This window comes from Sturnira hondurensis, unplaced genomic scaffold (assembly GCF_014824575.4).
Source record: "Sturnira hondurensis isolate 20B ecotype Veracruz unplaced genomic scaffold, ASM1482457v3 Scaffold0005563, whole genome shotgun sequence".
NCBI lineage: Eukaryota > Metazoa > Chordata > Mammalia > Chiroptera > Phyllostomidae > Sturnira > Sturnira hondurensis.
Window position 1 is genome coordinate 338,030 of NW_028078194.1, and position 16,799 is coordinate 354,828.

The following is a 16,799-nucleotide window of genomic DNA, read 5'->3' on the forward strand; positions in this document are numbered from 1 at the left end:
AAATTCTCCTCTTTTTTCAACATAATTACTTGTTAAAGTAACACTTTTCCAAATGAGGAAAAGTTGTTCAATTCTTAGACAAGGAAATTTTGGTCAAAGTGTCGTACATACCTTCTTGGGTGCTAATGAAAACATTGTGAAGGCAAAAATATTTTATTGATGCATGTATATGCATGTATGTTTTTTTAAAACTGGAGAAGCAATCTAACATCTGAATAGTTTTCATAGATTAGTTATAGGAAATCTATATAAAAGGAATGATTACTACACTGAAAGTGTATAATTTTCCGTATCTAGGTTTTGTCCAAGATGATCAAGTTATATATAATACTGTAAAATAGCTAAGGTGTTCATTATTAAGGTACTTTGGATTCTTTTTAATACTGAAAAGATCACACAGATTGTGATTATTGTGTAGTATCTAAGGATTAAGGCTTGCCATCTGTTACTTAAATATAGGAAAAAGTTAAGAAAATTTAGGATATAATTGGTTTTGACCCTTATGTTTTGGGAATTGTCTATTAATTATGACTTTTAAAGCCAATTTCAACATTTTAAACTTTTACAAAAATGAAACTTAATAGTTATGCTGCTGTTTATATTGTGCAAAGATACCGATTGAGGACTAATGATCATGTAATGAAAGTCTGGCCTTTGTTCATTTACTTTTACAAGATTGTTTAGATATTTAAGTAGAAACATCATTTTTTTAACCTGATTATAAGTTATTCAAGATTTGGCTAGCTTTAAAATTTAGTTTTCTTAACTTGATATTTTAGGAATTCATTATAGTAAAACTTAATCAGGCAACTTACTTAAGAATTCCTTAAAAGATTTGCTTTAAATATTTTTCAGATTCTCTTTGTTCTCCTACAACTCAGTTCTTGTCCGCATGCTAGCAAATGAGTTTCCCCATTGAAAATTTTACTGTTGCATTTTGAGCCACTACAAAACTTGTTTCTTGCCAAGTTTCGTGAAATCTTTAAAATTGCATAATTTTAATAAGTCTTGATTAATTTTAATCTACTTTGTTATGTTAACATTTTTTTTATTGAGAAGTTTGTTTTCATGCCAAATGCTTACTATAATGAGATATAATATTTCAGTTTAGATATGGTTTTGAATTTATGGTCTCAAATGCAACTTTGTGTCTGGGGCCTCTTTTTTTAATAAGAGACACCTTGCCAATTTCAAATTAATGTCTGATGAAAGTAGATTGTTTTACTAACACCAGTTTATAGAATTTATTCAGGTCTGAATTGTAGGCTGGGAAAAGAATGATACCTTTTTGGACAGGCAGATAATGTGTACCTCTTAAATTAAGTGGGGCACACACATATAGCTGAGATTTTTATTTAAATATTAAAAGTTTAAAAGCCTTTACTTTTTTAAAACTTAATAGCACTTAAAGGGTGTGGTGTTAAAGATCTACTTTTCCTTGTTTTCATTTATGTCCCTCCCACCTACCTATTGGTATTGTTGTCTTTCTGTATGTTAAAGTTTGTTTTTCAAGTTTCTTTAGAGGTTGAGAAAGTTAACTCCTGAATTATTATTTTCTTTTACATTTCAGCTTAATTATTTTCCAAGACTTTTAGTATGTTCTTTGAATATGAAGATTCCACAACTACCTGTGATTAGTAATTATGGTTTTTCTCCCAGTTGCAATAATTGAATTGATACTAAAATGGTGTCTCTGCAGAAACAAGCATTTATAGGAGACTGACTAAAATTAAGAGTGTTCTCTCTTCAAACCAAGCAATGCAGAGACTTACTCTCATATATGTTAGTGTATTTTAATACTGCATATTATAATGTTTTTAATTAGGCATTTTAACTAGTATTTAGTATATAATTTTAAATATTTTTAAAAGAGTTTATTTATTTATTGTTTTCGAGAGTGTGGAAGGGAGGGAGAGAGGGAGAGAAACTTCCGATTGGTTGCCTCTTGCTCACTCCAGCCGGGGACCTGGCCTGCAATCCCTGCATGTGCCCTGTTTGGGAATTGAACCAGTGACCACTGCAGGGATGATGCCCAACCCACTGAGGCACACCGGTTAGGACTGATTTCGGATATTTTGATAAACCACTTATTCAAGTTACTGTAAAGTTGATACAGTGGTTACAACAGTTTCAGTGGGAATATGAATCATTTTTTGCAATATTTGAACAAGAGAGTTACAAAATCATTAATTTGATTTTACCAGCTTAGTGGTGGCATAATGCCATTGTGTGTGCATCACATGTATTTCTAGTTCATACTGTTCTTACACAGATTAAAATCATGCATTTAGGCAAGACTCTTTTCGCCAATTGGAAAAAAAAGTCCTTTCCAAATAATTTCCTGGCTTAAGATACAGAATAAAGAGACTTTATTTTATTTTATTAAAGCCATATATTAAAGGAGGTTGTGTAATACACACATATTTGGAAGTTTTCTCCTTTAAAATGATTCAAATTCACAGAGCTTTCTTTGAAACATAAATCTGATTGTTAGAATTAAATTAAAATTTTTTGCAGTTTTGGCTTACTAAGGAAAAGCAACTTGCCACAGACACACTTGTATTAGAACCTTGTTTTCTTAGTATCTCATGTGTATCATATTTTTTGAATATTAGGAAATTAGTTCATGATTGCATGTAAAAGATCAGTACAGTTGGAAGGAAGTCTTACAATTATTTTTTCCACAGAGCAGTTTGTTAATACTGACTGATTTGGCATTAAGTATTACTAGGCTTTTGTTGTTAAATTACTGACACATCCCTTAGCATCTTCTGCACCTTAACTGTTTGAATATCTTTTTTCTGTAAAAGTTAATTCTTTTGCATTTTGCATCACTATAAACTACGTAAGTGTTTTAGGTAGCCTCTTATGGTAAAATAAATCACAAGAGCATGGCTTTCATAATATAGTGATATTACAGAAGTAACAAATTTAATATTGAATATAAAGATTAGAATATGAAGATACATTACTGCATAGTAATGCTGGATCAATGTTATAATTTTAACTTATATTTCATATGCTTTATTCTGATTTTGCTGTAGAAAATTAGAATTAGCATTTAGCTTGGTTCAAGTACATAATGTTGAGAAGTATGTCTAATGCATGTTGTTGAACTGATAATCTTTTGGAAGTTGTTACGTAAGTTACAGCTATATTTTTGATTTGTTATTTGAAGTCATTCTTAGATGTTTTTTAGTGGGAGCGAAAGGGTAGAGAGGAATGTGTGTGTGTATTTTAACAGCGGCAGAGTTCTGAAACAGGAAATCAGTCTTATCGTATTCATCCAGAGACCTAGGAAGAAGGTGATTGTTTGGTATACTCGTTAAAACCAGTTAGTTGGGCAACCTAAATTTTTAGAGGTTCTCAGAGGAAGGCTTAACGAGTTCTGGATATACTTGCATTATTTCAGAATAAACAACTACTCTCAGGAAAAACTGATTAAATTAGTGGAGGTAGCTAATAGTGCCTCAGCTAATGCACTAAAAAATTGTACTTTTTTCAGTGGAAATTATTTTTTCCTGCTTGTTATTGTACACATATGCACATAATTACATTTGTAATCAGTGTTTTCATACTGTCTGAGCTCTTTTTTCACAAATTTTCATCTGTCCATGGGTATTTGTCATTTTTAAAGCTATGGGTAATAATACTTCATCAGGCTAATTACTATCCTTACTTAGGGCACTGTGTTAGGATTCTTTTCATTTTTTGTTTTGTGCATATCTTTGTCTAATTTTCTTTTTTCCATTGTTGTTTTAGATACTATTAGAGTGAGATTGGTAGGATAAAAGGTACAACATTTTTAAAGATCTTCGTTACTTGTTAACTGGTTGTAGGTTTCTTGCCTAATGAACCAATTTATAGTATTGCTAAATAGAATTACTAGAAATTCTTGATGTTACCTTTGATAAATGTGATGTTTTCATTAGAAAGTGAGATACAAACTTCTATTTCAAAGCAAAAGCATGTAAACTTTTTAGTGTTGGTACATAAAAATATGAAAGCCATGAGGTTCGAATTGTTTGGAGAAGTAGACAACTTCAGTAGAGTTCATAAATTATTTGACAGTCAGTTTTCCTTTCTGGTTTGGCACTGCTAGCAAATAATAAAAAGTGTTAAAAAGAAACTAAAATTTATGCTGAAGTGATTTTAAGTGAATATATTAGAATTCTTTTATAATTTGTTTATATGAATGCCGTATTGCATTGCCTTGTAATGAGACATTTAAAATAACAGGACATTTCTTACTCATGCAACCTCAAATAATAAGCCCTTATTTACAGTTTCAAATTTGAGCCTTTTCAAGTTTGTAGATTTAAACCTATTTCCAGATATCTCATTTGATTGATGAAACAGCCAGTGAAGCAGCAGGTGTTACTATCATTATTTTACACAAAACAAAAATATTTGAGGCCCGGAGATACTGAATTATTTAACCTGAAGTCATGGGCTTTTAAGTTACAAAGCTGAGAATGAAATTCTAGTTTTCTGTTTTGTTTTGTTTTTTTAACTTAAAAACTTAAAAAAAGTTTATTGATTTAAAACAGGAGAGAGTGAGGTGGGTGCAGGGAGAGAGACATCTATTTTGTTGTTCCACTTATTTATGCATTCATTGGTTGCTTCTTGTACTTGTCCTGACCAGAGATGGAACCTGCAACCTTGGTATAGTGGATGACATTCTAACCAATGAAGCTACCTGGCCAGGGCTCAAGTCTTCTTTTTTAATGACAATATGCATTAAGTGCTTAGTATAGGATCTGACACCTAGTAAATATTTAAATGTTCCTGTGTCATATTTGGGTATTCCTTTATTCTTAAAATCCCCATTTTTTGAAACATTCTTTCTCTTAATATTTTTGTAGTTAAAACTTTCAATTAGAAAATAAGATTTTAGGTTGCATTAATTTGGTATGTACAGGAGTGATTGTATGCCTTATATATTAGGATAAATTGTTCTTAAGTAATGAACAATTAGCGCTTTATTAACTGGGAAGTTAAAGGAACTCCTATTTCTGCTGTTCTCCTTATATGAATCTTCAAGTTAGAAATCAGATTCCAACATTTAGCACACTTAATAGGGAAAAATAAAATCTAGTAAGAAATAAAGTCTTTCATTAAATGAGAAAATTGTACAAGTCCCTGAGAGTAGCTAGTATTTAAAACATAATTTTAAAAAAGATTTTATTTATTTATCTTTAGAGGGGAAGGGAAGGAGAGAGGGAGAGAAATATCAAGTGCATCCCCTGCTGGGAACTGGCCTGCAACCCAGGCGTGTGCCCTGACTGGGAATCGAACTGCGATCCTTTAGTTTGGCAGGCCCACACTCAATCCACTGAGCTACACCAGCCAGGGCTTAAAGCATAATTTGATTAGAAGAGATAATATGGATGTAACTGTGACAGACTTGGAAAGTATTTGTTAAATTTAAACTTAGTAAAATTTTTTGAGAGAAATGTAAACCTGATGCAGCATATGAATTGGTGATTTTACTCCATTTCCTTTCACCTGACCTTCCGTCTCTGTTGGTTGAAAGCACTGACAGAAAGCAGGGGGGGAAGCTCCAGAAACTCCTAGAAAGTAGAATTAAATGGCAACGTTTGATATTTGCTAACTTACTTCAATTCCTGTTTTCTATTGGTACTCTGACTTTATTTCTTCACTCTTGTTACTGTTTTAGTTCAGTGTTCCTCTTGTGAACCAGGAAACTTCAAATTTGCTCTTGTTGCTTTTTGATTACTGCCTCTCTAAATCTGTTTATCACTTTCTATGTGGTCAGTCACATTCCATATATGTTATGGCTTCATGTTGTTACTATACCTTTCAGTTAACTAGAATTTTAGAAATAGCTTGTTACATGATCTGTGTGAATAATTTTCTTCAAAAAATTATGGCAGGGAAGAAAGTAGTTACTTGTTTGTATACTGGCATGGATTTTAGTTTACAACTTGTTTAGGGATAAGATATCCATATATAGAGTACGAAAACTTCAGAACTGCTTTCAGTAATCATACTTAAAATAAGATTCAGTCAGGAACTTATGTCAGGAACACATTAGTATAAAATAAGGTTAGGGAGCTATTTTTGGTTGTTATCCTCTATTTAAAAATTCTATTTAAATTTATATTATAAGTGCCCTTAATTTAAGCTCAAGTAACATTTTGAGATTAAACTCATTATACATCAACTCAAGTTTTTTTTCTCCCATCCAACTGGTTGGGAGAAAACAACTAACCAGGCCTGACCCTGCTTAGCTTCCAAGATCAGACAAGATCGAATGCATTCAGGGTGGTATGTTCGTTCATGGACTCAGGTGGTTTCCTAAAACATGTTTTGTTAATTAAATGTAATTTGGAACATATATTTAGTGCTTTATTTTATGATTAGTTGCTTAGAACAGCCAATAAAAATGAATTTAGCTCATGTGGTAGCCATGTTTTTTTATTTCTTTTTTAAGATTTTATTTTTTAGCAAGTGGGGAAGGTAGGGAGAGAGGGAGAGAAATACTGATGTGAGAGAGAAACGTACCTCTGGTACGTGCCCTGACCAGAGACCCAGCCTGCAATCCAGGCATGTGCCCTGAGCAGGAATCAAATTAGTGACCTTTCGCTTTGTGTATGATGCCCACCCAGCTGAGCCACACCAGACAGGGTGCCATGTTACTTTTTATCAGCCAGTTATTTTATGAGTTACATTGACTTCTCTTAGAAAAGTCTATATAACTACAGAATTTAAATATCATTTATTAATTTTTTTAGAGGGCCATGTTCAGGGATATGAGAAAGGATTTTGTGGCACTTGAATCCAGACCATCCAAATGATACATCACGAACAAAGCTCATCAACTAATCACTTAAGATCTGTGTATATTATTGTATATAAATTATACCTCAATTAAAACAAAACACATTGAATATTCTACTTTAAGCAAGATAGAAGATACCATGTATGCATTTCTTTCACCTCTCTTCTTGAATGTATAATAATCACTGAGATGAGGAAAGGTTGCCTTCCTCCCCACCTTTTGGAGTAATATTTTATATATGTTCTTAGGTTAAATACTTAAAATGCAAATTAAAATAGTAAAGATTTTAAAGAACTAAAGTTTCTATTAGGCTTTGATGCTGTTTAGGCAGATTAGGTTATTTAACAAGTCATTGTCATTGGAAAAAAGCTGAATAGTTATGGTAGACTCCTATGATCCAGGGCTGTACCATTTGTTCAATTGATAAACAGCTGTCACTATGTTCTAGGCATTGTTTATACATTAACATGTTTAATCCTTATAACAACTCTATATGGTAGGTACTTTTATTAGCCACATTTTACATAGAACACTGAAGCACAGAGTGCATAACTTACCCAAGGTTAAACAGTAAGTGAAGTTGGGGTTCAAGTACAGGCAGCTTGGCTCTATAGTATATGTTCTTTTTTTTTTTAATTTTTATTTATTTATTTATCTTTAGAGGGGAAGGGGAGAGGGAGAGAAACATCAATGTATGGTTGCCTTTTGTGTGTCCCCTGCTGGTAGTTAGCATGCAAGGAACTGGCCTGCAACCCAGGCATGTGCCCTGACTGGGAATCGAACTGCGATCGTCTGGTTCGCAGGCCCGCGCTCAATCCACTGAGCTATGCCAGCCAGGGCCTCTTTTTTTATTCTTAATCTTCACCCAAGAATTATTGAATTTAGAGAGAAAATGGGGTGGGTGGAGACAGAAGCATTAATGTGAAAGAGAGACATTGATCAGCTGCCTCCCATTTGTGCTCTGATGGGGGATGGAACCTGCAGCCTAGGTGTGTGCCTTGACTGGAAATCAAACCTGCAGACTTGGTTCATGGGATGATGCTCCAGCCAGCTGAGCTATCTGGCCAGGGCTAGACCATATGTTCTTAACCGTGGTGCCACATAGTCTACAAGTAGTTATTCAGCTTCCTTCAGTGACTTAGTATAATTAAGCTTAGTACTTATAAGTCATTAGATGAAAATTTCATGTTAAACATTCTACTTACTCAAAAGTATACCCAGTAAGTGCAAGTTAAGAGTGTTCTGTATTAGAAATTGTATATGTGTGTGTGTGTGTTTTCTCTCAGTCTTACTTGGTTTAAAATGTAAAAGTTTTAATGAGTGAGGAAGCAAAACAGTTATATTATAGATTTTATTTATTAGTATAATACTTGGTATAAGAAATATTCACCTCAAAAATTTTGATTCAAATTAATACTAAATTAAAAAAAGAAATATTCGCCTCAAAATTTAGCACTCTTTAGTTGCTGATATTAGTTTTAGAAATACTGGTAGATTTTTGTATTGCTTTTAAAGATTTTAAGTTTTAACATTTGATTAGTAGATCACTCTCATTTGGACCTGCTTTCTTGAAAATTTTATTTTTTCATTAATGACTTGGAGATATAAAAAATAATCTTTTGTGAGGCAGCATGGCCTAAAAAGTTTGGGCTTTGGAGTTACATGCATGCTGCATTTGATCATAACTTACTACTTACTGGCTTTGGGACTCTGGGCAAATTACCCAGTCTTTTTGACCCTCAGTTTTGCCATCTCTAAAATGGTAATATTACTTTGTAGGATTGTTAGAATTAAAAGAGAATGTATTTTCCATAGTCTCTGGCGCATGGTCTTTTTAATATGTGATGGATGCCAAAGTCTTGAGTAAAATCTTAAACTGGAAATAAGGAAGGTGAGAATCTGAGGGAAATGAAACCTTAATTAAGAAGCCTGAATTCCTAGATTCTATTTAAAGGAAAGATTTCATAGTTGCTCTGCAAGAGGTTATAGAGCAATGGATTGCTTCTCTGCAAGAGATTCCCATGTTGGTCCCAGCCTTTGACTCCTTATTTGCCTGATTAAATTGAACTCTGCCATGGCATCCTTAAAACTAGACCTAATGTTCTGCCAGTCCTACTGCGTTCTCCATAAAACTTTGTGTGTGAGCTGCATTAGACTGCTCTCTCTTTTTTTTCTTTTTTGAGAATTTTACGCATTTCCATGTCTGCACTAAGCTCTGCTTGGAATGTTGTGATTGCTCTTGTTTCTTTTGTCTACTTAATATCTGTCTTCTTAAGGATTATTTAAAATGTTACCTACTTTGTGAAGTTTTGTCTCTGCCCTACAGAATTAATTCTTTTTTTAAAAATATATTTTACTGATTATACCATTACAGTTGTTCTATTTCCCCCTTCATTCCCCTCCACCCTGCACACCCACTCCCCCACCATTCCCCCCTTTAGTTTATGACCACATGTCTCAAGTTCTTTAGATTCTATATTTCCCCTACTATTCCTGCCCTCCCCCCTATCTATTTTCTACCTACTGTCTATGCTACTTATTTTCTGTACCTTCTCCCCCCTTCTCTTCCCAATCCCCTGTTGCTAACCCTGCATGTGATCTTCATTTCTATGATTCCGCTCCTGATCTAGCTGTCCTCTTGGTTTGCTTTTGTTTTAGGTGTGGTTGTTGATAACTGTGAGTTTGCTGTCCTTTCACTGTTCATATTTTTATCTTTTTCTTAGATTAGTCCCTTTCACATTTCATATAATAAGGGCTTGGTGATGATGAACTTGAATTTGACCTTATCTGAGAAGCACTTTATCTCTCCTTCCATTCTAAATGAAAGCTTTGCTGGATAAAGCAATCTTGGATATAGGTCCTTGCCTTTCATGACTTGGAATACTTCTTTCCAGCCCCTTCTTGCCTGTAAGGTCTCTTGAGAAATCCGCTGACAGTCTTATGGGAACTACTTTGTAGGTGACTGTCCCCTTATCCCTTGCTGCTTCTAGGATTCTCTCCTTCATTTTAGTCTTGGTTAATGTAATTATGATGTGCCTTGGTGTGTTCCTTCTTGGGTCCAACTTTGGGACTCTCTGAGCTTCCTGGATTTCCTGGAAGTCTATTTCCTTTGCCAGACTGGGGAAATTTTCCTTTATTATTTGTTCAAATACGTTTTCCACTCGTGGCTGTTCCTTTTCCCCTTCTGGTACCCCTATAATTCGGATGTTGGGATGTTTAAAGATGTCCTGGGTATTCCTAAGCCTCTCCTCATTTTTTTGAATTCTTGTTTCTTCATTGTTTTTTGTTTGGTCATTTCTTCCTTCCTTCTGGTCCACTCCCTTGATTTGAGTCCCAGTTTCCTTTCCATCACTATTGGTTTCCTGTGCATTTCCGTTCATTTTCAATTAGTTTAGCCTTCATTTGTTCCTCTAATTTGTGACTAAAAGCAACCAGTTTTGTGAGCATCCTGATCACCAGTGTTTTGAACTGTGCATCTGGGAGGTTCGCTATTTCTTTGTCGCTTAGAGTTATTGGCTCTGGGGCTTTTAGTTCTTCTTGAGCCATGTTTTGGACTGTTGATGCCTATTATGTATGAGGAGCGGAGGCCTAGGTGTTCACCAGGGCGGGGCAACTCAGTGGCTGGGTTGTGATGCTGTATGTGGGGGTGGGGTCAAAGGGGAGCAATGGCAGTCCCCTCTGCTGCTTCCCACTGCTAGGGCCTGTGCGGTCTGTCTCACTGGGTGCGAATGTGTGACCGCAGTCAGCCTGCCACCTTGTGCCCTCACTGGGTCCGCCCAATGTTACCCTGGCTGCCTGGGGTCAGGGGATCCTTCCTGCCCAACCCCGCTCCTCTGCTGGCTCCACCCCTCTTACCGGTCCGGTTGAAGGGTTCGTTGTTGTCGGACTTCTGTATAGTTCGATTTTCTGTTCTTTGGCTGCGTCTTTGTTTACTAAACCTTTGTTGTGTTCAGACTTGGTTGTGGAAGAAGGCACAGTGTTTCCACCTATGCCTCCATCTTGGCAGAAGTCCTAATTCTTTTTTCTCTAGCTCTTAAAACATCTTGATATATTCTCAGTAGAGCCTTTGGCGCAGTTGTAGGTCTGTGTGTCTGTCTTCCCTGATAGAATAAGTAATTCCTTGAGTGCTCAAACTTACTTTATTAGTGTTCCTAATGCAACAATAGGTTTGAGTTTCGTCTTGGTTTAAATTATTTCATTTAAAGGGGTTTTATACAGTACTTCTGCACTTTTTTATAAAGCTAAAAATCTTACTAGTATTCTCACTGAAATTAAAGATTATGTTAGGTGAGTTTGTTAGTGGTAATAATTATTATTTAATAAAAAGTATTTTTCTTGCATTGCTCAGGAAAAGTTGGATGATTTGAATAGTACTTTTCACTAAAATGTATTTACAGCTTTTTAGCTAGGAATTCCAGACTGGTGGTAGCTGCCACTGCTTTGTGTTCTCTAGTGCTGCCTCATTTTTTCCTCACTGTTGATACCACATTTTCTTATGCTTGTGTTGCAAGACAGAGTTAAAAAGTAAACATTATTAATTTTCAGGAATTGTACTGCTGGAGGTTTGATTTAAACCTCTGTTGCCTTCTTTTTTTTTTTTTTTAATCCTCACCCAAGGACATGTTTATTGATTTTTAGAGGGGAAGAGGAGAAGGAGAGAGAGAGAGAAAGAGAAACATTAACATGACAGAAAGGTAGCAACCCCTTGCCTTCTGTACGCACCCTGACTGGGGATTGAACCCTTGGCCTGGGTATGTGTCCTGACCTGGGATTGATCCCGCAACGTTCCAACCAATTGAGCCACCCAGCCAGTGCTATTCTACTTTTTCCCCCCTCATGAATGGACATAATACCCTAAAACATTTCAATAATTGACCAAGAGCTACATTTTTTGGTGGGCCTACTTTCTTATAGATGATAGCTGATACTTGTGATGTTTGCTAATAATAGATGATAGCTAATATTTGTGATCTTAAAAACGATCATCCTAATAGTTTTCTTTTGGAATCTTTATAGTAAAAGAACCCTTTGAGATTTGGGTGAATTTATGCATCTTAAAGTGACAAAAACTGTTCCTGGCACATAGTAAATGCTACTTATTTATGCCTTAGACACTGTTATAATGATTTTGAGTGGCATAAATTCAGCATTTTAAAAAACTCACATAGAGTAGATTCCGAGTGTTCGGAACAGGACAGGGCACTATTTTCTCATGATCCTTGGTAAATAGACTTGGAGATAATTAGAAAACAAACATAATTTTAAAAATCTGTTGTAGAAACAGTACAGGTGCATTGTGCCCAAAACAAAAGACAAAATGAGAAAAAATGTTTCTACCACGTAGAGATTATTACTTAGTTTGTACCTTAGTTTGTAATCTTTTTATCTGCATGTGACTCTTTGGAGATACATATATATTTTTTTTCTTTTACCAGAATGGTATCATACTGTACATTCTCTTTTGCAGCCTTCTTTATTCATCAATTTCAGTACTTTTTCATTTTGTCCAATACCCAGATCATATTAAAATTTATTTAGTTGGCTCAAAAATGTCCTTAATGGCTGGTTTGTCTAAAACAGTATTCAGAACAGTATTTGTGCCTGTGAACTTTGCTGCTAGACTCCTTAAGTCTTTTTTAGATATGTATGTAGATATTATTTCTTTTATCCAAAATAAAGTGTTATTTTTTAATGAAATACTTCTTTTATCCAAAAAGTAGCATGATGTATGTACACTATTGTGCCTATCTTTTTTCTTAAAATATCCTGTAAATCTGTCCAATCAGTACATAGTAATCTTATGAATAGATTATACAATAGCCCTTTCTTAAATTATCAAAATAAAAGCTTTCAGTAATTTAATTATTTTTAGATTGAAAATAATAGTGAAGTTAGCTCACTAATGTGAATATAGCAGAAAGTAAAGAAAAAGATCTAGGAAAGGGCACTAGGTTTGGTGAATTTTGAATTGTATTTTGGAAAATGAATATGTCCAGAAGTAGTGGGTGGGTAACTTTAGAGATGATCTTGAGGGGAGGTTTTAGGCAGATTAGCTTGGCTCATCTGAAAGATTCCAGTAAGAAAACCATGAGATTAGAGAAGATTGATGGAGCTCAAGAAGAAATGAGAGCTGGTATGATGGACCTAATACACTGAAATGTAGATTATTGGTTAATTTGATATGGATTCTTATAAACGTAGAAGTTTGTTTTTATGCCAACTGTAGCATGTAACAAGGGAATAGAATCGGTATGTTAAGTATTGACTACCTTGATAAGAAATGAAAGTAAGTTTCTGCCCTAGTTTGTTATTATCAAGTCATAAATACTAAGGATTAGTAGAGATCTTAATGGTTGTATCAATGTAGTAATTATGTGGAATAGGAAATTAAAATCTAAGTGTCTTGTCCAAATTGGTACAGGTGGTTAGAGGCACATCCAGCCCTTAAATTTGATATCCTAATTTTTAATGTATCTACTTTTCTCTATCCCATGGTGCCTTCTATAATCAGGAAAATTAGAAGATACAAAGCTTTTGTTTTTAGTTTGATTTTTGGTTTTTGTCCTAAGATACTTAGTATTTGTGATTTATAAAGTCTGAGGTTTTTATTTGTCATATATACCTAAATACTATAAATATGGAAGCTACTTTTTACCTTAGGTACATTTTTAATGTACTTAGTAGAGGGATTTTAAAATCATTTTGCCAAGTAATCATTTTGTGAATTTTTTATAAAAGAATGAATGTGTTCGCCTGTATTTCCTAATTACACATGATGGTTTATAAGTAAATTTAACAGTTTTTAGTAGCATAGCTGTAGTGGGGAAAGCTTTTTAAAAATAATGTTTTAAAATGTTTGTATGTAGTTTGCATTGTTGCATATTTCAGATGTTTTCTTAACTTAGATACTCAGATATTTATCCCAACATTATTGCTATGGGGTTTCCAGCAGAAAGACTTGAAGGTGTATACAGGAACAATATTGATGATGTAGTAAGGTAAGAACTCTTAATTTTCTTTTTTGAGTATTGATATAATAATGCTGTATTTTAATTCAGAAAAGATTTCTAAACCACTGAAAAAGATGTATTTTGTCATGTAAATTTGATTTTTTTAATTGGTGCTCTATAACTGCTTTTTTTCTGTCTGGTGTTCCTAATGGGCCTCAATAGGATACAACTCATTTGATAAAAACAAACTTTTTACATAATTAGGTGTGTGCGATGTGCTTTCATGGGCTCCGTGATCCTCAGTAGGTTAATGCCTAGTTTTTGTTACAGTATGAGTTTTGTTTTTTATTTCACAATTGGGGATTAGGCATAAATCCTTGAGTGCATTTATTCACTTATATGTATTTATCCTATGATATAGATAACTGATACCATGTATTTTTACATAGAGAAATTTAGAATAGGTCATAAATGTACCAAGCACCTAAGAAAGTAGTTGGTACAAGGGATCTAGAAAGACATTGCTGGGCATGCCAAAGCCTAATTTTGTGCATTTTATACTTTTGCATAATTTTTAATAGTAATTATTCATGTCTGAAGAAGACCCATTGAAAAGGCCCATTTCAATAATTGTTAATGTATTTATGACCCAACTGTACATGATATATGTTTTGAGATAAGGAATTTGTGTTTGCTGTGTAATAGTCTTAATATATTTTATTATTTCAGAGCAAAAATATATATGTAGGATTAAATTAACTGTAAAATATCATTAGGAACTTTAATGGCTTTTAAAACTTACAATTTTGGATAATTTTTTCTTGAAGAGTTTCAGTTTAAGTGTTTCCTGGTTATGAGAATTAAATGTTATAATGAGTGGTAAAGCTTTTAAAGCATTATGCAATGTATAATATTTTTATAATAGTTATCTAACTATATAAACCTATATATACCCTTATATGAGCTAGCCATAAGTTGTTAATATTTAGCAATTTGCTTCGAACCAAAGTATATTTACAGTTTTGTAGCACTGAATTGTGTCCAATTGGATTTTTGTAGCATTCATGTTGTATTCAGAATTAAATTTCAGTTTCTGCAAAAACTACAAAAGAACCCCAAACTACTTCTTTATGGTCTCTAGTATAGGTAGTACACATGAGGCAGTACTATTTAAGAAACTGAAAACAGGGAAATGGATTTTCCCTTGTCATAGGCAGAACACGGTGGAAGGAAGCTTAACATTGAAGATCCATGGGAGTAACAGTTTGTTATGGCTTAATCAGTGAGAATATCAACAGGAAATGCAATGGGTGGTAGAAAAGAGAGAGATGAGCAAAGTTGTCTTTGAAGGGAAAGATGAAGAATCTGGGAAATGAGCAGTGCAGTCACCAGACATGTATTCTTCTATGTGGTACAGGAGCATTTCTCAGGCCTCTTATGGCCTAAGTGAACTATCTCATAAGATGATTTCCTTCACATCACTGTAATTCTGTATTCAACCAAGTACTGATTTAACCAAGTCAGATTAATACTCATACTGAGAAAGAGTAAGGATAAATTTCATGATCACTGTAATTATATTTACTGCTAAATTAATCTGGTGTGCTAGTTTTTTCATTGTTCTCTTCTGAGTGCAAATTAATCTCTTGACTGTGAGTTAGTCACTGAGGCTGAATGATCATCTTTTAGGTTACTGATGAGGTCCAGTTTCTGGAGTTACACATTTGATTATCAGATCTTAAATTGTAATAACTTCACCAAAAAAGTACTTTGCTGGGAAGTATTATTTTTATGTGTCATCTTCTGACTTCATAACCACTGCTTTTATGCTTCTGAATTGATTCACACATTTAGTTTGTAATCAGTAACCGAAGTTGAAGTTAGTCTGTCTGCTTTAATGTATGTAGTATATTTTATCTAGCTTTTAAGTTTTCCAAATCTGTTATTCCTAAAAATGTTTTATGTGTATGATTTGTTCTGTAGCTAGTTGCTTTAGCTGACTCATCTTGTCACCTTATAGTAATGGTAACGGTAATAGCATATAAAAATGTATTATCAGCTGACTATAATAGCTTTGCTTGTTTTTGTTTATCCTCTTTCATGAGTGGTCAGTAAAGCTTTATTGGCTTCAGTTGCTTACTTCATTCCCCCACCTTTTTAGAAAAATATGTATTTTATTGATTATGCCATTGCAGTTGTCCCATTTCCCTCTCTTTCATTCCCTTCCACCTTGCACACTCCCTCCCCCACCATTCCCCCCCTTTAGTTTATGACCACGTGTCTCAAGTTCTTTAGATTCTATATTTCCCCTACTATTCTTGCCCTCCCCCCTATCTATTTTCTACCTACCGTCTATGCTACTTATTTTCTGTACCTTCTCTCCCTTCTCCTCTTCCCACTCCCCTGTTGCTAACCCTCCATGTGATCTCTACAGCTCCTGATCTAGCTTGTCCTCTTGGTTTGCTTTTGTTTTAGGTGTGGTTGTTAATAACTGTGAGTTTGCTGTCCAGAACTGTTCATATTATTTATCTTCTTTTTCTTAGATAAGTCCCTTTAACATTTCATATAGTGAGGGCTTGGTGATGATGAACTCCTTGAACTTGACCTTATCTGAGAAGCACTTTATCTGTCCTTCCATTCTAAATGAAAGCTTTGCTGGATAAAGCAATCTTGGATATAGGTCCTTGCCTCTCATGATTTGGAATAGTTCTTTCCAGCCTCTTCTTGCCTGTAAGGTCTCTTTTGAGAAATCAGCTGACAGTCTGATGGGAACTCCTTTGTAGGTGACTGACTATCCCCTTATCTCTTGCTGCTTCTAGAATTCTCTTCTTCATTTTAATCTTGGCTAATGTAATGATGATGTGCTTTGGTGTGTTCCTCCTTGGGCCCACCATCTTTGGGGCTCTCTGAGCTTCCTGGACTTCCTGGAAGTCTATTTCCTTTGCCAAATTGGTGAAGTTCTCTTTTATTATTTGTTCAAATAAGTTTTCCACTTGTGGCTGTTTCTTTTCCCCTTCTGGTACCCCTATAATTCGGATGTTGGA

At 34.4% G+C, this 16,799-nt stretch overlaps 1 protein-coding gene across 1 annotated transcript in view; it reads left to right on the forward strand.

The window, feature by feature from the left end:
- PTEN (phosphatase and tensin homolog) overlaps positions 1–16,799 on the forward strand; it is a 94,391-nt gene that overhangs the window by 14,010 nt on the left and 63,582 nt on the right. The window contains exon 4 of the mRNA XM_037047409.1: positions 13,719–13,803. Coding sequence (XP_036903304.1) covers positions 13,719–13,803 — 85 coding nt within the window. The remainder of the gene's footprint in view (positions 1–13,718; positions 13,804–16,799) is intronic.